The 20,992-nt window shown below is 44.4% G+C and overlaps 1 protein-coding gene across 7 annotated transcripts in view; it reads left to right on the top strand.

The window, feature by feature from the left end:
- Positions 1 to 20,833, top strand: part of LOC127598079 (membrane-associated guanylate kinase, WW and PDZ domain-containing protein 2-like) — a 149,308-nt gene extending 128,475 nt beyond the window's left edge. For 3 of the 7 annotated variants that reach the window (XM_052061605.1, XM_052061601.1, XM_052061606.1), the window contains 11 exons: positions 5,691 to 5,722; positions 7,282 to 7,474; positions 8,613 to 8,728; positions 10,301 to 10,493; positions 10,650 to 10,871; positions 12,556 to 12,741; positions 12,892 to 13,204; positions 14,813 to 15,032; positions 15,514 to 15,672; positions 16,155 to 16,293; positions 19,983 to 20,833. In XM_052061605.1, coding sequence (XP_051917565.1) covers positions 5,691 to 5,722; positions 7,282 to 7,474; positions 8,613 to 8,728; positions 10,301 to 10,493; positions 10,650 to 10,871; positions 12,556 to 12,741; positions 12,892 to 13,204; positions 14,813 to 15,032; positions 15,514 to 15,672; positions 16,155 to 16,293; positions 19,983 to 20,617 — 2,408 coding nt within the window. In that variant the 3' untranslated portion in view covers positions 20,618 to 20,833. Of the gene's footprint in view, positions 1 to 5,690; positions 5,723 to 7,281; positions 7,475 to 8,612; positions 8,729 to 10,300; positions 10,494 to 10,649; positions 10,872 to 12,555; positions 12,742 to 12,891; positions 13,205 to 14,812; positions 15,033 to 15,513; positions 15,673 to 16,154; positions 16,294 to 17,267; positions 17,357 to 19,982 lie in introns of all 7 variants that reach the window. The other 4 variants (XM_052061608.1, XM_052061607.1, XM_052061602.1 and 1 more) reach the window with 4 other exon arrangements.
- Positions 20,834 to 20,992: the final 159 nt, after the last annotated feature.

The following is a 20,992-nucleotide window of genomic DNA, read 5'->3' as shown; positions in this document are numbered from 1 at the left end:
TCAGTACTGTTTGTGAGCCTTTTGGAAGGGTGTGAGAGCTTTTCATTTGAGTGATGTGAGAGGTAAAACTGAATTTTGTTGCCTGGCGGCCTCTCACAAGATCAGGCCAGAACTCACACAGTCAATTGTGTGGTCTTTTCCCATTCCTCCGTTCGTGTTCTCCAGCTCATTCCTAATGTTTTGAAGCTGTTGTTTTTGCCCGAGACAAAGTGCCAGTTAATTTGCATTGTATTCGAGGTGATTGCACAACAATAAGGATGTTTGTGTTTGTAGTTAATTACCAGTGAAGGCAAGCTTTCTCTCTCTCTCTCTCATTCTCGCTTGCTTGCTCTCTTCCTCTCTCTTGTGCAAATTTAATGAAGTGAATTAAGTGTAAAATGAATCCGATTCCATTGCACAAATGACAAAAGCCAACACATTGCGGAGCTGACAGACAGGCAGCCTGGAGCATCCATGGCATGATTATCGAGCGGCATATTAGACTGATGTCAGCAAACTGTTGCCAAATGTAACTGAAGTGATCATGTCGATGTTGTGTGGACCACGGAGTCAAATGTGTGAGAGAGTGTTGAGCAGTCGAGCAGTCGAGGTGAACATGCACGACTCGCCAGCTGCCACCTGGTGGTAAGGCACTGCCACTGCTGCCGGCTCAAACAAACCCCCAAACTCCACACAGGAAGGCCAGAGCCCAGGAATCGAACCCCCAACCTCACAACTATGAGGCAGACATTTTAAACACTCAATGCATCCATGCAGCCAGTTTTGGTATCAATTCAAGCAAATGTTTTAAAGTCTTAGAGTAGTTGACAACTGTTCAAGTATGCAGAGAGCTGAAGCTACAATGATCATTACTGTAATACTGTTCCATAGGGCTGTGCAAAAATACAAAGAGCCATGATAGCTTTGAGTTACTGTTTAGGGAAGAGATTTAACTTAATGGCAAAAGAGAAAAAGCAGTTTGAATGTCTGATGGTTTTGGTGCGCGTGGTTCAGTCGTGCTGGCCTGAAGGGAGCAGCTGGAGAAGGTGGTGGGCAGGGTAGGTGTGTGTGTGTGCGTGTGCGTGTGCGTGTGCGTGTGCGTGTGCGTGTGCGTGTGTGTGTGTGTGTGTGTGTGTGTTTGGTGGGGTTCTGTAGGATTTTCCATGCGCTTGTCTTGGTCGTGGTTTCAGTGCATTCAGCAGACAGCGTTCAAAAGTGCAAACAACTTTATTTTTCACAATTTTCCAATGAAAAACTTTTGTTGAACCATGTCATTTTTGACAGGGTTGTTAACACTCTTTTCTGTGTCATGTCAAATGTAGAGAACATATTTTACAGGAACTTTAGTAAAACAAACAAACAAGAACACACTTGAGCTTTAAAATAGATGATCAGTATGGTTGTGATCCAGAGCAGGATTGTTTTCTTTTTGATTAAGCTCCGTGTTCTATGGAGTGACATTCTATCTCAGTGTATTTGAATGCATGAAAAACAACATGCGCATGCCCCCCTCCCAACCCCCAAGAAGGCCATTTCCTCCCCTAGCCTTACCAATGTTTTGCCGCTATCAAACAAGTGAGGAGAACAAGCCCACGGGGACTATCAGCCTGACACACCAGCAAGTGTTGTGACTCGACGCTATGTGTGTCTCTCTGCTCTATTTGAGATGAAAAGCAGGACAAGGTCTTTGAAAGCAGCGGTGTCAAATTCATTTTCATGGCTTGCTTCATCATAGTTCGGATTGGCCTCGCGGCGCGGGGAGGGTGGGTAATAACGGTGAAACCACATCAGTGTAAAAGAGCAAAAATCACGGCTACGTATGTTTATTGGTTTTAAGTTCACGGTTTGTCTACTGTAAGGGAACAGACTGCAAAACAAACTCTTGTTTGGTGTAAACAGGAACAGCATTCATGACCTTTGAATCTTCAATCTTTACTTTTTGGAAAACCGCAACATGGTTTGTTTTTCCTGTCAGGTGGAGGTTAAGTGAATGAATACGAAAGAAATAATGAAAATGTGGTGATATTTGTGAACCTAAATGGAAGAAAAATGCCAATGTAAACAACTATAATCTTAGGACAGATGGGCAGTCATCTATAAACCAAATATAAAAGTCGAGAGAGTCAAAAGAAATACATTTGACAAGTTTTTGTATAAAATATATTTACGAGGCGGCCCGGTAGCCCAGTGGTTAGCACGTCGGCTTCACAGTGCAGAGGTGCCGGGTTCGATTCCACCTCCGTCCTCCCTGTGTGGATTTTGCATGTTCTCCCCGGGCCTGCGTGGGTTTTCTCCGGGTGCTCCGGTTTCCTCCCACATTCCAAAAACATGCGTGGCAGGCTGATTGAATACTCTAAATTGTCCCAAGGTGTGAGTGTGAGTGTGAGTGCGAATGGTTGTTTGTTTCTGTGTGCCCTGCGATTGGCTGGCAACCGATTCAGGGTGTCCCCCGCCTACTGCCCGAAGACAGTTGGGATAGGCTCCAGCACCCCCCGCGACCCTAGTGAGGATCAAGCGGCTCGGAAGATGAATGTATGAATGAATGAATATATTTACGAAGAGGGAAACAGTAGTAAAGTAAAGTAAGTTTTCGCTGTTGAGATTTACTTATGGTGACCATTTTGAAACATCGTTTATCAAAGTAAACTGACACTAAATTGAATGAAGGCAACTATAAGTATGTTTTTTCCTCATAAAAATAAAAACGACTAGAAACTGCGAACCAGCTCAAGAATGAATTTAAAGTAACTGAATTTAAAAATCAAAAAGTCAAAATCAACTTGCCAGTTGATTTAACCCTGGGATAGCAACATATAGCATGTGGCGCAATTATAATGGCTCTCTAGGTCCTCCAAAACAACCAAAAGGCGTTTGGCATCCATCATGTCGAATATTTCAGGTGAGAGCGCTGGTCATTAGTGGAACACAGACGAGGTGTCAGACCTGCGCCGCATGCGTTTGTCGGGAAAGGCTTTGGCTTCCTCGTGGCGGGCGCTCTTCCAGACTTCTGCTGAGCTGCGTCCCCTGACATTCCGGCTTGAAGCCGATCCAACCGCAAGCGAGAGACAGACGCTCCCGTGCGCCAAACGAGGGCGAGGATCGTGGCGGGCGGAAACCAAGCCGCACGGGCCAAAGCGTAAGCCAGCACCGTCCAGAAGTCAGCGGGTTGGGTTTGACGCGTCAAAAGCTTTCCACCAGGCGCTCATTTGCAATTCAGCCGCACGCCCGTGAGAGCGCCGCATATCCGCCGCATATGCTGATGAATTGGATTAGCATTTAAATGAGGCCTAAATGCCACGCGCGAGGATGACGTTCCGTTTTAATATGAGTGGACGATTGCCACGTAGAGCCGGCTAATTTCCTTCCTTGTCACATTGCGAAATTTTTCCCTACGAATGAGCTATTACAGTTCCTTTGAGGCTTCCTCCTGGTGCCGTATTCCCTCAAGAAGATGGTTTAGTCCACAGAAGCCTCCAATTGCCACTTCATGTAGCGGGCCTTTGACTTATGAAAAGCCATAACCTTTTCAGTGGGGTGGCTGGAGTGACACGACGACTCACTCAGGCGGGTGGCCGTAAGACGACACATTTGCACACACATGCATTACCCGCCTGTAACCTCTCAACTCATTGGTTGCCAGGTTCGCTTTGGCTAGACAAGAACACTTTGTCATATCATCCACAGTTTGGGTTTTATGAATGATCACATATATAGAAAGCTGGCCAAACATATTCTTCATGCAGGATAACATCAAACTGGTGTTGGGCAAAAAAAAATGATGTCACATTCATCTGTCCGATTTCAACAAAACCGGACCAATAACAAGAGGCACCCCGGTATTTTTATTTTATTCCAAGCCGACGCTACATTGCAGACTCGTGTTCAGCAGAATTCTGCATTCTGCGTTACATGTTTGTTCTCTGATAGACAACAATGCAGTTTTACCACAGACATATGGACGTCAGACTTTAGTCCAGTGACTATGCTGAGCGTGACCGCGCAATGGCTGGATGAGGGCTACAGTGTATGAAAGACGACAATGCTTTCACAAAAGTTGTCGGGGCCACACACATCATCGGCGCTCCGCGAGGTTTTCCAAACCATGTTTCGACAGCTGAACATGAACAACAATATGGTTTGTCGCCCCGGGGGACAATGCGTGCGATGATCTCGAGGCTATGAATAAATTTGGACCCGCTAGCTCACTGTAAGCGAAGCTGTGCCTAACCAAAGGAGCATGGTGATTTCCACTCCCCCCCCCCCCTCCCTCCCCTGGATTTCTTTTGTTTTTTTGCCCAAATTGTTACTTCATTCTTGTTGGCCTTTCTATCAGGAAAACAAAATTCCATGAACAGGTCCATCCTTTTTGCTATGGGATTGGCATATCTGATTGCGCAGTTCGAGTACACAAACATGTTGATACGAGAGCTACATTGCATGTAGCACAGCTCCCATGTGTGTGCAATGTATGTATTGGTGTCTCAGCCTTACTGCTCGCCTCCTTTGATTGTAAGCTGTCGCAGGGGAGGTGTGCTGATGAGAACTGGTGTGCTCCCCTCTTCCTTCAGCCACGTGAAATGCAGTCTAACTCGCGCAGATAACCGGTTGTGTGTGCGCGTGTGTGTGTGTTATGTGCGCAGTGGGGGCGTTGGGGGTTCTGTGCCTTCGCCCGCAGCTAATGATGTAATTATGTTGAGAACAAATGCAACAGCGGCGCACATTAGGGAGCCTTTCACAAACAAAGTCAAAACAGAGGAATGGAAAATCCAACTTTGCTCGACCTATTAGGACAGCCCCGCCAAGACGCGTTCGATTTTACACTCCTGTGCAGAAAAAACATTAAATGTTGTCAGAAAACTTTTCTTATAAGATTGTAACTTTAACATTGCCATAACCAGAGGTTTTGGTGCTCCCTAATGTTGCCAGTGGTCTCCCTTTTTGGGACATCAGTCCAAAACTGAAGACATTAATTGCTTAAAATTTAGATTTATTGTCACTAGCATGTATTTTCCTTGGGGAATTACATCTATATTTTCATTAAATATATTTATGTCTCGTTTATGTTAGGACTGGTAAAATTACAACTATTCTTTTTTTTTAAACTAAATTTGTGTTGTTTTTTCCCCAAAATCAATAATTCTCTTGTGACATTGCAACTTAATGCACATAAAATAAAATCTGAAAATCTCAGATTGCAATTTTCCTCATTAAATTATTAGATCTCATAAACTGAGTTATTTTTTTTCTCCTGGTTTTATGACTTAACTGTGTCGTTTAAAATAGGTATTTACATTATTCGATTTTTATTTATTTCTTTTTTTGCCTCCATGTCGTGACTTTTTGCCTGTGAGATTCCACATTTATTCTCACAATTTTTGATTTGTTTTTTCTACTATGCAGAGCAAAATTAGAAACAACTCTTTGATTTGTGCTCCTCAGAAAAATGGCCGCCAATCTCAAATATCAAACCTTTATCAATATCGCAAAAGGCCTATTCCTCTCAAATATTTTATTGTGGCCACCTTGATATGTCACACATGCAGGGATTGTGAGATATTTTTCAGCAGAACTTGAAAGAAATGTTGAAAGAAAGAGACCTTTTTATATGTCGTTCATCTCGCTTCATTTCTGTCGAGACCGTCTTAATGACAACCCGAACTGTCTTCACTTTTCTGTGTTCTAATATGTTTGTCTCTCCTCCCCGCCCTTAGGCCACATCTCTCCTTGGAAGGCCTCCAAACAGGTACGACGCGTGTTTACATGATATTTGTATGTGGCACCTTGCATTACTGAAACAGGTTAGAGGCACAAACAGCAGCGCTGCCTCAGAGTTGTTTGAAGTTTTTGCTCTGTTATGAAAGGAGGAGGCATCTTCAATTTGCACCACACGCTTCAGATTTCATACTGCACCAGCCTCTGCAATCACCCCTCATTCAGAGCACTAACGCCGAATATCCCGCCGTGATGAATGTCTTCTTTGTGGGTATTGAATCGATTCATTATCGTATCCGTCGCCCGGCCAAGCGGCTGTTTGTCTTTGCGGCATAATCGAGTGAGTGAAGCTAAATATAAAACCCGTACTTTAAGGGTGACATGATTCCTTGAGTGGCAATCATCTATCATCCAGACGAGCTGTCTGGACTTGGCTTCTTTGCTTTCTTTTCTTCACATTCTTGGCTTCAAACTTGATGTGAACTTATTTGACTCGCCAGGTGCAGACAGAGCATTTATCATCCCTAAAGTCCTTGTTTGTCCTCATGTGGACTTCAGGATTGTATCAGTGTGTTTGTCCCCACGTGAAGAAAACTTCATAAAGTCACCTGCATCCTTATGAGGTGGCTGGAGGTTCCGACACACTTGAATTACAGTCGGCTGTTTTGTAAACGTACGAGCTGTGAAATTCACTCAAAATGGCTGCTTTTAACCAAAAAACGGCTTACTCACGGTTCATTTTTTAGCATGGGTCCTTTTATTGATTGATGAACCTAATGTTGGGGACTTTTTTTTCATATGAATGTTAGACTTTAATGCTTTGCTCCGCCTCCATTAAAAGTCATAGAAAAAAAAAAGCGGTTGGCCATGGTAAACAGTAGCTGCTTCTGATTGGTGCTCATTAAAAAAGACCTATATGACGTTCGTAAGTACGAGTTGACCCAAAATAGCTGACTCCCTGTTCATTTCCAGCCACGGGTCCTCGCGACTTGTCCGTGGGTCCGGTTATGATAGATATGGCCACCCAATGCTGTCAGGTGTTTGCCCCCCCCCCCCCCCGAAAAAAAATACACTCAGATGGTGTCAATCAAAACTAAGCATTTTTACTTTTCTACCAGCATTTGACGACTACTGATTAATTATGCTGTAAACAATTGTTATAGTATGTTATTGGAATGTGTGGGTGTAACGGATAAAATGGCCACAAAGGATTTGAATGCTGATTGTATGAGAAAAACCTTGAAGCAAGCACTGTGCCAAATACGGGTTATGACTCATTAAATTATTGAGATATTCATCACGGTGGTAATGCAAAATGGATTGGTGTAAATTGGTTGATCATAAACATGATAAGCAGAAAATTGCAAAATAGTCATCTGAAGTTCTTCCTAAATCCCTCAAGGGATGTTTATGTGCTAAAGTATAGATAATGAAAGTTTGTATATATTGAATTCAACATCGTTTTCTTTGCCTGTGATTGACTGGCAACCAATTCAGGCTGTGTGACAGCTGGGATCGGTATCAGCTCGCCCGTGACCCTCGTGAGAATAAGCGGTTGGGGCAATGAATGGTTGGATGTCTTCTTTGCAGTTACCTGACCAGTGGGACCCGCACGGAAGTCCCCAGGCCAACCTGTCAGGTCCCGTCCTGCCTCCAGGCACGCCCTTCCCCAACCAGCCCCAACACCGCACATCTGTACCAGACTCCACCGAAGGCTTCGACCTGAACAAGCCCGACCCCTACGACCTTTACGAGAAGTCCAGGGCTATCTACGAGAGTCGACGTGAGTTTGTTTGCATCAAGGCGTCCAGTCAAGCACATAGCTGAGTCATTTCAGAATTTATGCTTTCCGCGTTTTGTAAAATCCTACACAGTTAAATTTCAAAAGTTACATTTTATTTGAATCCTGATGTCATTTTAGTATTACTTCAGCACAGTCACAGTTAGAGAGTTGTAAAACAGCGTTATTGCTCGAGACCACATGGCAGCTGCTATTCTAACTGTTCAAGTGCAATCTATAGAATAAAAAATAAGGACAAAAATTATACCGTATCAGTATGTTTGGGCGGTATGTCCTCCTCACAGGTCAGAGGTCGTGGGTTCGATCCACGCTCCGGCCTTCCTGAATGGAGTTTGCATGTTCTCCCTGTGCCTGCGTTGGGTTCTCCGTTTTCCTGCCACATTTCTAAAAAACAGGCTGATTGAACACTGTAAATTGTCTCTAGGTGTGATTGTGAGCACGAATGGTTGTTCGTTTGTGTGTGCCCTGCAATTGGCTGGCAACCGGTTCAGGGTGTCCCCCGCCTACTGCCCGAAGACAGCTGGGATAGGCTCCAGCACGCCATGCAATTCTTGTGAGGATAAAGCGGTTCAGAAAATGGATGGATGGATTATTATTTTCTGGTAATATTCCAGAAGGTTGATGTCATTTCTTGTGAGTTATGTAGCTCAATTATTTTCTTTATCTCTTGATGGCATTTTTGTTATCATCATACTTTTAATTTAGTTTTGTAAAAACACATTGTACTTTTTGTTTGTTTGTTTTGTCATTTTTACTTTAGTTCCTTAGTTTTCATGATCAAATTGTTAGAACAAGAAGGACATATCAACAAAATAACTCTGAAAAATAACAGGTTCCAAAACGCATTTGTTATATTTGACAAATAAGTGGGTGGGACAAGATAAAAGACATTTCAGGGGGTGCTCAAGAGCTATTGGGGGTTTTAAATAAGATGTAGCAATTACTTTCACAACAGCTACAGTTACATGTTGTGTCAAGATCACCATAACTTACACAACGACTGCACGTTTCTGTATATTCTGCATGAGTTCTTTGAAATTGGATGCGAAAATGTCTTCTGGTTCTTAAATGACTGAGCTGGCAAAAGAAAGAACTCTTAACGCTGACATGTTTGCATCAGGTCCCGAATACGAAGAGGTGGAGGTGCACCTGCTGAGGGAGAAGACCGGTTTCGGCTTCCGCATCCTGGGGGGAGACGAGGCCGTGCAGGCTGTGAGTCCGGACGCCCGTGACAAGGCTCGTATGGGACGGGCTGGACCTCACGCTTACTTAAACTTCACCCTGTGTCTTAAAGCCTTCTTCATGTCACGCTATGTGTGCACTCACTGGCCACTTCAGCAATTTCAAGTTGACCTTTACACAAACAAGGATGCCAGCTGGCGAACAGTCCAGGGTGCACTCAGCCTTTTGCCCAATTGGGAAAGGTTCCAGGTCACCCGTCACCCAAAATTTATTTCATTGTAGATCATTGAAATGATTTCACCAGAGAAAATCCTGCGGCAAATGAAAAAGTATAAATGGATGTCAAGTGCGGACACGGAATTCTTATTGTTTTTTTTTAAACAGTCGGATCCCCCCCCCCCCAACCCCGCATTCTCCTTCAAGACCCTGTAAAGTGTTTCTGAATACATTATACATGATTGAAGATAAATGCATAAAACATGCAAAACAAATCAGTCAGATTTCAGAAACGTGTGAACAGGCGCTTCAGGCTGGCGTGGCCGCTTTAGAGCGCCTCGTTGTTGGCCATTAGTGTGCACAAGTCACTTGGAGAAGACAGAGCCAGTGGGGGAAAAAAATCACTCTAATGTGACAATCATTGTGAAGAACGGCACTTTGGGCTAGCATGGCCGCTTTAGAGCGACTCATTGTTGTAACATGGAAAAATCCTGCGACCACCTCGGAGGCTGTATGCGGGTATGTTTTCGTAGTCATGTGTAGGCATAATAAAAATGCAAGACAAAGTAGCATCTATTTTTCCAGCACCAGTCGTGGTATTTGAGTGACATTTGACAGTTGAGCAAGCCCACACTGGTCAAGAGCGGTGACAAAAGCGTGGATTTTTTTTTTCTTCAGCCCATTTTTATTTGCTTGGTGATCATTTGGCAGGGTTCTCTGTGGTATGCAGAATTGACTCGACAAATGAATTTTCCCTCATACAAACTTTAATATTGCATCGATCAAAGTACAAGCCCTGGAATATCTCTCTCTGACAACGCTCTCTATGGAAAGGCAGAATTTTTGATTATGGCGTGCCTAAATCAAGTGGCTAGTGAGTATTTTTATAGTCCCTAATCTAACCAAACACTTGCAACAAAAAAAAAAAAAGAAGAATAGCAACATAACAGCAGGATTCACAACAGGTGCTTAACCCATCAAAGTTTCCAAGGTCACATTTCGCTTCTATGCCTTTCTGTCACTCCTCCAGTCTGTCTACATCTCAGTTGTAGCCTGCTGATGACAGGATGGTATGAGAGAAAAGAGGTCACGTCACTGATAAAGCAAGTTGCAATGGAGTAACTGGAAGAGCCACAAAAAGGCACAGAAGCCCAATGCATCTAACTTTTTGGAGGAGTGAACTTGTGTTCAAACGTTAGGAGTAAATTATATACTTAAGTACGGATACCTGAAAAATCTACTTTAGCTAAGCTTGTTCCTTCCCACTGCTGACATTCACTAATTGCCTCCCATACTAAACAATGCCTTGCTAACATGTGGAGTCGCATTGCAATGGCTGACCACAGACGTGCTCAGCCTGCCACTTTGCTGCGGCCAATCACACTAATGTCACCTTTGTCCCCAAAACAGATTGTGATCGGCGCCATTATTGAGAACACCCCCGCCGAGCGCGACGGCCGACTCCGTCCGGGGGACGAGCTCATCTCGGTGGATAAAAACGTTGTCGCCGGGAAGCCGCACAAGTTTGTCATCGACTTGATGCACGCCGCCGCTCGCAACGGCCAAGTCAGCTTGACTGTGAGGAGGAGACTGCACATGCCCGGTGAGGAGGGTGGGCAGACATTTCGGGGCTTTTAAGAAGATCGAGTATGTTTAATTGCTGATAGGATTGTGAAAAAAGGCTTCCCTCTATCCAAAAAGTGTGCAAAGCTCTCTTCTATAAAGCTGCACAAGAGCTTATTGAATTGTCTCCCTCCAGGTGAAAACTGCCCCGTAAACGGCCGCAGCCCCAGCCTAGTGTCCACTCAGCACAGCTCACCCCGCAACGACGGCGTACCTCAGGGCCCCGCCTCCGTGGCCCTGGCCACGGAGGGCTCGGCCCTGCACACCAGTGATGTGCTCATTCACCGCAAGGAGAACGAAGGCTTCGGTTTCGTCATCATCAGCTCCCTCAACAGGCCGGAGAATGCTGCCGTCATCAGTAAATTGATTTCCGCACCAACCGATCTTTCTATCTGTCCAACCAATCCAACCTACAGTTTTTACCTAAGTACTTGCCTATCCCAACTGCCTACTGTATCTACCCAAACTACCTGCCTAACCTCAAGCCTGACGGAGAGTAATGTCAGAACGAGCGCAGCACGAGTTGGCATTCGTTACATTTACAACTTAATCAAATGTGTCTGTTTCACAGTTCACCGTCACACATACAGGTACATTGCCAACATCCATCCATTTGCTAATCCGCTTATCCACACGAGGGTCGTGGGCGTGCTGGAGTCTATCCCAGCTGTCTTCGGGCAGCAGGCTGAACTGGGTGCCAGCCAGGGTACACACAGACGAACAACTATTTGCACTCACAATCTCACCTAGGGACAATTTAGAGTGTTCCATTCACTTGCCATGCGTGCTTTCAAAATGTGGTAGAAAACCGGAATACCCGGAGAAAACCCACACAGGCACAGGGAGAGCATGCAACCTCCACACAGGAAGGCCGGAGCCGGCATCAAACCCGACACCTCTGCACTGTGAGGCGGACGTGCTCTCCAGTCGTCCACCGTGCCGCATATTGTCAATATTTTAGCTGAATATTTTTTTAATTGTAATTACATTGAACAAGAGCAAAAGTGATGCCTTCACATGTCTACATTATTGAGTAAGAACAACCAAACCACACAAAGTCAGCATAAAAGTAGAGTAAGCTAGCAATTAATGTTAGTAACTTTAGCCGAAATATTTCAGAGGAACAAAGAGACGTAAAACTTAAAATAAAAAAATAGTAATTCCAGCAGACAGTGAATGAACTTTGATGACCGGCACTTGAAATGCATGGCAATTAGACAATAGATATGAACAAAACACCTTTACTCATGTTGAGGAATGGGAGCTGTCAATTTGCTCTTGGCCCTTCCTTGGTTACAGATTCTTTTATCTCTCTATAAGGTGGAAGAAGACCCAACACCACGTAGTCTTTTCTTCAGTTTATCGCAACACAACACGAATCGATTCGGGCTCCTGTGAGTCTCAGATTTCATCAGGAAGCCCCGAGCAACTACAGTCACACGTACATATAGGCATAGTATGTTAATTATGTTAAGTAGGGGCGGGCAGTCCTTCCCCGTATGTAAAAACCTGAAACAAAGAAAGTCAAGCAAAGTTCAATGTTGGCATTTTGACAAAGTGCAGACCATATCTGCTGGTTCACAGACCTTGAGACTAGGTTTACTCCTCGAAGGCACTTGGCAGCCTTCAGGGACTTTTACGAAGTGGGAGGCGGAAAGAAGATAGCCAGGGGGCTGTTAATCACTCAAGGGGAATTAGGGCCCCAACTTCACCCTACACTCTTTGTTTTAAGTACAAGCAAATGTTCAGGACAGAGACTAGTGTCAATAGTTCTCATAGCAAGATGAAATTCATCAACAATGTTCTACTACTACTTCTAGCGGAATAATTCCTTAACAACTCATTAACAGTGTCGGGTACTATTTATCATGCTCATCCAAAAATAGCTCTACCTATACACTGTATTTCAAATATTTTTATTTTATTTATTTTTTTGTCTTGATATGAATAAATTGTTTACTACTGCAACAGACAACAGGGCATTGTTTTCTTTTTCGCATGGCGTAGTTGTTTCTCATTGCTCTTGCTTCCTGTTCTTCCAGCTGTGCCCCATAAAATTGGACGAATAATCGAGGGCAGCCCCGCAGACCGATGTGGCAAACTAAAAGTGGGCGACCGGATCTTGGCGGTGAACGGCCAGTCCATCATCAGCATGCCGCATGCCGACATCGTCAAACTCATCAAAGACGCCGGCCTCACGGTCACGCTGCACATCATACCAGAAGAAGGCAAGTGCGCGGCGTGTGCGTAGTGTTCCAAAACTATTTTTCATTTGAATGATAAGTGGACTTTTTAGTCTGTTCTATCCAAAGAGCGAATGAATAAATGATTGCCAGCGCAGCTCTTCACCTCAGGTGATTTTATGCTTCCACTCACAGGCTCTCAATCTGGGCCCGGCTCAGAAAAGCAGAGCCCCATGACCCAGAAACATGGCACCCAGCCCACACCCGCAGCCCTGACCAGTCAAAGCGGCGCCCAGCTGCCTGCTCAGCCGGCTCCTCAGCCGGGTCAAATGGCCCTTCAGACGGGACAAGCGTCCATCCAGCCTGCTCAGACACCAGCCCAGACCGGCCAAATCCTCATTTGTCCTCCGGCAACTGCAGCATCACACCTGACAACGGCTGGAACGCAGCAGAGCCCTGTCAGCCATCCTTCTGGACCCCCGCCGCAGCTCTACCTACACGACGGAAGGTATGACACTGTCAGAGGAGCAGAAAGAATGTGAATGGTAGGATGGCTGCAGAATAGATGGAGAGTAGGGTGATCGGTCGACTGGATGGTTGGGTGGGTGGATGGATTCATGGCAAGTTAAGTATGATATGGCAGATGGGTTCGTGGACGTAGGATGGATTGATGTTGGTATAGATGGATCTATGACAGTGAGATGGACAGATATGTTTGATGTTATGTAACACTGCGATTGGCTGGCAACCAGTTCAGGGTGTACACCACCTACTGCCCGAAGTCAGCTCGGATAGACTCCAGCCCACCCGCGACCCTTTCGTTGTATGTCGGAGAGTAAGGTGATTGGTTGGATGGATGGATGGATGGATGGATGGTAGTGTGGATATATGGTACAAAGATGAAGGTAGGATGGATGGGCAGTCCAACCGGTGAGGACAAAGAGCGTACAAGTATATCAACCTTAAGCCGCATGTTGAATGACTGCTCAAACGGCTGTCCATACCGAAGGGCTTCTAACTGTGACAAATCAAGTCTTTCCTATTGAGGCCTCATCTTAAGTGTGCCAGTATGGTCTTGCTGTACACTAAGTTCCCGACTTTTTCAACTTTGCTGAGTTTCACCAGTCGGTGACACTGAATAATTCACTTGGGGGTGTCCTTTGTATAATGCACGAATCCAAGCTATCAGTGAGTTGTGTGTGTGCGTGTATGAGCACTCTAGGTGCATATGCACTCTGGAGTAGCACTCCAACCCTGCTGTGGCTTTCTACCCCTTTTACAAGTGAGAGCATGATGAAAATTTCAAAAGCTTTTTTTAGTGACCCGTGCTTTACACACACACACACACACACACACACACACACAACCCACAATAACTACCGGTACTCAGCCTACAGGTCACCAAGTAGCACTGAGTAGCACGCCCCCCCCCCATCTTTTTTCTGTTTTAAATGAAAATATTCAAAACATATCCGTAAATAGATTTGTGCGTGTGTGTGTGTTAGAGAGAGAGAGAGAGAGAGAGAGAGAGAGAGAGAGAGAGAGAGAGAGACTTTGAGCAAAGAGATGCACAAGGCAATACCGGCTCAGCAGGACATATTTCTACCTATGTCATCAATTAAAAGTTTGATTTTCATGTAATAAACATTGTGAAGTGTTTAAAAATAGCATTCTGTAAAAGGTCCTATTCATATTTGTGGTCATGATGTAACAAGTCAGAATGATGGAATGAGTTGTGGAGCATCATGGTTGATTTGTCATTTGAATCTGAGCTCATTCTCCTTTTGATTTTTCCAAAACCACATTTCTGAAATATGTGTCGCGGTGACTCATACTGCTGTCACGTATATTATTTCCAAATCAGGTTGTCTGTCAGGAGATAAAAAATTATCATTTGAGTCAAAAATTTACCTATAAATACAATATTGAAGAAACATAGTTTTGTAGTAGGCTTACTCGTAATTAAGTAAAAAGAAAATTCCATTGTTATACATTTAGATGGGACTATTTTTCACTTCATCCATCCAGTGTTACTGAGGAGCGCTGTACATATTACGTACACATTGTCCTCCAAACAAAACTCTCTCAGATTGTGTTGCTTTTTCCCTCCTCACAGGTCAGAGGTTAAAGCCAGACAGGATGTGAAACCTGACTTCCGCCATCCTCCGTTCACTGATTACAGGCAACCACCCGTAGACTACCGGCACCCGCCGGTGACCGATTACCGCCAGCCCCCGACGCTGGACTACCGGCACCCGCCCGGCCTGTTGGACTTCAGACAGCACACGGCAGCTGCTCAGTTCCCGCTGGGGATCGCTGCAGAGTTTCGACCACAGGTATCATAATCCCTACCATGGATATGAAAAGTCTACAAACCCATGATGGTGTAAAAAAAAAAAAAAAAAAAAAGACACCATGATGAATCATTTTCAAAGTTTTTCTGGCCTTAATGTGCTCTAGAACCTGTACAACTCAATTGAAAAAAAAAATTCATAGAGTAAAAATAAACAAGTAAAATACTGTGATTGTATAAGTGTGCACACCCTTCTGTAACTGAGGAGTGGCTGTGTCCAAAATGAGCCAGTCACTTTTAAACTCATGTTTTATGGGAGTCAACACACTCCTGCCACTATTTCAAGTTCCTCTGATTGGTTTTAAAATGTTTTCTATCTGTGCCATTTTATAAATCACAAAAAATAGAGGTATGTCGACTACATCCTCTACACTTGTGTGCTGCTTTCACTGCATAGTGTCTTTTCACAATAAAGTCCCTCCTGCTGTGCTTTTATCATCACTTATTTTTCTTTTTTCTTTTAGATTCCCCCTCTGCAGGACTTTGATTACTTTACAGTGGAGCTGGAGAAAAGCTCCAAAGGTTTCGGTTTCAGTATCCGGGGGGGCAGAGAGTACAAGATGGACCTGTTTGTGTTGCGCCTCGCAGAGGACGGTCCCGCCATACGGAATGGGAGGATGAGGGTGAGCATGCAGATGCAAAGAGGTTTCCCCTCGAATATGTTATGTTACCCAATTATCGTGAAATGATGGACCCCTGCATGTTCACAGTGCAGCACTCACAAAATTTGCAGATTGTTTTTTGGAACCTCTGTTGTTGGTCTAAACCACCACTCAGTGCTTGTCTTTACCCAATGATGCTGTGTGCCCCCCACCGCCCCCCCTCGATTAGCACTGATGTAAAGTTGTGACCCCCCCCCATTTAAAGTTGGCCTTTTCATAATTTTCATGATTTGCTATTTGATCAGCTTTTAAAAATATGCACATATGCACCTACTGAAGTGTCTGATTGTCATTCTTCATGATAAATCGTAGTGTTGGATGTCAACAGCGGCCAATGCTTGTGTATTAATTCATGTTTAAAATAAGTCATTGCAAATAAAGTGACACCTTGCCATGCGTGTGTACAGTATGACCAAGGTTATCTCCGTCTGTGTTGTCCTCAGGTGGGGGATCAAATCATAGAGATTAACGGGGACAGCACTCGCGACATGACTCACGCTCGGGCCATCGAACTTATCAAGGCCGGGGGCCGGAGGGTCCGACTGCTGCTGAAGAGGGGCACAGGACAGGTGCCCGAATACGGTGGGTCATGTTTCAAATCGTGCCTTTCTGTCTTACTCATGAGGCTTACTCACTTATAGACTGCTCGCAAGAGGTTTGGGATGTCGGCAATTTCATCAAGAACCTAAAATGCACTTGAAATTTTACAGGTGATTTGAGTTCGACCTTATCAAAACGTTTGACATGGTTCATTGTTTCAGTACATTTGTACAACTCGCACATCTCTAATCAGGATCTCAATGGCAAAAATCATCTGTTTAATCCGCGAATCAACCAATGCGCTACTTTTATGACTTTCTGTGACTCCACCAGTCTCTCCCTTCCAATTGCAACCTGCAGACGACACACTAACCTCAGTGGCCATTTCCCTTTGAGAAAACCCTGTTTGAAGCCTTGCAGCATCTTACATTTAATCGGTAAAATGTTCAACCAAACCCTATTTCATCGAGTGAAAGTCCGGCAGCTAAATGCTAACATACACGTGAAACACGATAGAGCTGCTAACTGAAGCCTTAGCATCAATGTAAAATGTTAACCTTGGCACAAGTGCTGCACATGGACACCAACACGTACAGTACATCCGTTGACGCCTCGCACCAGGATTGCCATCAGCAAGTTACATTGGAAATAGAGACTGGCAGAGTCACAGTAAGGCGTAGAATTGGAACTGTTTGTGGATTAAATTCACCTGCTGTGTGTGCTTTTGCCAGGAGAATTTTGTGAATTCTCCTTAATAGGGAAAAGCTGTACAAATGCATGCAAAAGTTTGCGGAAGGTCAAAGGAAGTCCACTGAAAAATGGCCATCCATAACCTTGTGAGTAGTGTATATGCAAAGGGGCTTTTTACACATTAACAAGCATATTAACCACATGTTACTCTTCATATGTATAGTTCTGTGGCTTTCTACTGTCAGTCATTAATTGTGTCTCTCTGTAACATGTTTACGCTTGAAGTCAAACGATTGGCCTATAGGCTTTTACTTGCCTTCCCTCAGGAATGGTACCTTCCAACCTGTCCATGTGCATGAAAGGTGACACACTAAGCTCCCCTTATTTCTTCCTAATGGGCCACTCTAAAGACACGGTTTGTGCAAAATTGCATGTCTTCTCTTTTCTTCTCTTCTTGTCGCCATGTTGATTCATGTGATGATGCTGTGTGTGTGTGTGTGTGTGTGTGTGTGTGTGTGTGTGTGTTTGTGTGTGCGTGTGTGCGTGTGTGTGTGTGTGTGTGTGTTTTGGCATGATCATGTGGTAATGCATGGACATGTGCGCTCTTATCGGTGAAAAGTTGCAATATAGAGAAAGTGTAATAGTTTTACCCCTCCCACACACTTAAGGTATTTTTGAGCCGAAAAAAACGACATAGTATAGTAAGGCGATATTGGCCCGAAAAAAAACGACATAGTATATATAGTAAGGCGTTTTTGAGCCAAAAAAAAACGACAAAGGCGATTTTGGCCCGAATAAAAACGACATAGTATATATAGTAAGGCGTTTTTGAGCCGAAAAAACGACATAGTGTTTAGTCAGGCGTTTTAGGCCCGAAAAAATGACATAGTATAGTAAGGCGTATTTAGCCGGAAAAAAACGACGTAGTATAGTATGCCGTTTTTAGGCGGAAAAAAAGGACAAAGTATAGTAAGGCGTTTTTAGGCTGAAAAAAACTGACCATGTATAGTAAGGCGTTTTTAGCCCCCCAAAAAAACGACATAGTATAGTATGGCATTTTTAGCCGGAAAAAAACAACCGTGTATAGTAAGGCGTTTTTAGACCAAAAAAAACGACCATGTATAGTGAGGCATTTTTAGCCCAAAATAACGACATAGTATAGTATGGCGTTTTTGAGCAGAAAAAAAACAACCATGTATAGTAAGGCGTTTTTAGACCGAAAAAAACGACCATGTATAGTGAGGCGTTTTTAGCCCCAAAAAACGACATAGTATAGTATGGCGTTTTTGAGCAGAAAAAAAAACGACCATGTATAGTAAGGCGTTTTTAACCCGAAAAAACCGACACTTTAGTAAGGCATTTTTAGCCCAAAAAAAACGACATAGTTTAGTAAGGCATTTTTAGCCCGAAAAAAACGACCATCTATAGTAAGGCGTTTTTAGCCCGAAAAAAACGACGTCGTATAGTATGGCGTTTTTGGTCTGAAAAAAACATCGTTTTTTTCGAGCTAAAAACGCCTTTCTATACTATGGTGGGGTTTTTTTCTATGTCCTTTTTTTCGGGCCAAAAACACCTTACTATGTCCTTTTTTTCAGGCTAAAAATGCCTTACTATGCCTTGTCGTTTTTTTCCGGCTAAAAACGCCATACTATACGACGTCGTTTTTTTCCGGCTAAAAACGCCATACTATACGACGTCGTTTTTTTCCGGCTAAATACGCCTTACTATATATACTATGTCATTTTTTCGGGCCTAAAAAGCATTACTAAACACTATGTCGTTTTTTCGGCTCAAAAACGCCTTACTATACTATGTCGTTTTTTTCGGGCTAAAAATGCCATACTATACTGTCGTTTTTTGGGGGGGCTAAAAACGCCTTACTATACATGATCGTTTTTTTCAGTCTAAAAACGCCTTACTATAGATGGTCTATAGATAGTGAGATAGATATGACCATAATATGAAGGTTTAACACAACTGCTCCTTATAAATGGTTTTACACCACTACAGGAGTTGAATTTTATTACTTACTACAGGACCGTTTCTGTTTTATTTGCTTGTTTGTTTCACTGCCTCCACTTTCAAAGCAGAGTTCCCAATTTTTCTAGGAGTTGAGAGCATGTTGACTGATCCTTCAGGACCCGCAGAATATTTCCGCCAGGAAAAAAAAAATAGTTTGTGTCTACTTTTGTCAATTCTTTATGACTCTAGCAGTTGAACATCAGTTGGTTTCATCAAAAACACCAGCTTCTGACCAAAAAGTTGAGAAAATTAGATTTTTATTACCGTAAAAGAAGCATTAACTGAACTATGTTTTGCTGTTGTTACACATCAAACTGTCACACAGAACAAAAAAAGACTGAGAAAGGGCTTTCAATGGCAAAATAACAAAACTCATAGAGATAATAGAACTCAGAAATGCACCATGCGCAATGCTGACGCCAGTTGTTTTTACATGCCGTTTGTCATTCACTCCACGAAATAAATACCTTTTCTCACAATCGTGAAACATGTTTTCTACCAGATATGGCGATGCATACTCAATTTGCGTATCAGGTGCCTAAACTTGTTAAAAGGTGTTGGCATTCGTAATCGTGACAAGCAGAGATTCACATCCTAATCTTTATACAGTATTCTTCTTCATCAGCTGTTCTGATCTCAAATCCAAAGTGATGCAACGGCACCACTTACAGGCGTCTCTTGGTCATTACAGTAGTTTACAAACGTGAACCACTTCCCCGCCTACTTGATGAATAACCGTTTTAATAAATGTATACGTCAGTGCCAGTAACAAGTTGCATTCCAATTCACAAATATAATCGTCCATGGCAGTGAATGATTTAATTCTGCTGCATGTCGTCCAAGAAGTCTCAGTGCTGACCAACATGTCGCCTCGCACTACAGTGAAGGTCTGTCTGCAACTCTAAATTCGGACATGCCTGTGTATTGGAAAACCCCATTTTAAAAAAAGGATCTCAATGTACAGCGTTGCGGTATCCATCTCTGTGACTGTCCCACCAATGCTTTCTCATCTTCAACAGACTGTGTCGGCCCCTGGGATCCCCTTTCTACAATCCACACTACCCTGCCGGAAGTGACCCTCGAAGCCCACCAGAGTCCATTGCCTCCATCCCATCCGGCCGCATCCCTGGATTCCCCTCATCAGCTCCCTCTAGAGGCCGCAACGTGCATGGCGGCCGACATTGCTCCACCGGTGACGGACCACGGCTCCTCGGCTCGAGGGGCCACAGGTGGCAGGTCCACCCAGCAGAAGTGCATGATCAGAGGGCAAGGAGGAGAGGCCGAGTGTGGGCCGGGCACCGGGCAGCCTCGTGTTTTGCCTGCGAAAGCCGTCCTGGGGAGGCAGAGGGACGCTTGTTCCCCCTGCTGTGACCGAAAGGGGGCGAGTGCTCTCTGGCCGTGGGACCCTTACGTAAGCGTCACTCCCAACGGGGCCTCTCTGGCCGGCAGAGACACCCACGTCAGCCTCCAGGAGAGGCTGCTGTCCAGAGGCGTTTACCCCAGAGAGGAGGAGCGCCTCGGGGGCCACGCGAAGAGAGCCGAGGAGCCTGCCGCCAGGAGAGTCGCCGCCAACTCCCCGGGGCCCTGGAACATCCCCGGGCCGGATAAACTGCCCGGCACCCTGAGGTCCTGGACCTCCACTGTCAGCAGGTAGACGAGATCGGCTTTCTGTCAGCCCCCAACCCACCCACCAAACCACTGCCGTTTGTCCCCTTCCATCCACTCCACAAATCATAATCAGATGTTGCTTTACTGGAGGATTATTACACCCGCCACCTTAAAAGGATGATCAACTCTCACACATGTTGTAACATAGAGTGAAGAGCCCGATGATGTGCACCAAAAGACTTCATTTTGTTCTCGGCGAAGACCGAGAAACTTCTAGAGCAGTGGTTCCCATCCTTCGTTGACAGTATGCCTGAGACAAGGACAGAGCTCTGCTGCAAAGAGTAACTGACTCCCCATCAAAAGTGTTTTGTTTTCAAAAGTTCAAACTGGACCTATACAACACACCTGGATCCCAAAACAC

The sequence above is a fragment of the Hippocampus zosterae genome, chromosome 3 (assembly GCF_025434085.1).
Source record: "Hippocampus zosterae strain Florida chromosome 3, ASM2543408v3, whole genome shotgun sequence".
In the NCBI taxonomy this organism is placed as follows: Eukaryota; Metazoa; Chordata; class Actinopteri; order Syngnathiformes; family Syngnathidae; genus Hippocampus; species Hippocampus zosterae.
This window is presented reverse-complemented; position numbering and strand designations above follow the sequence as displayed.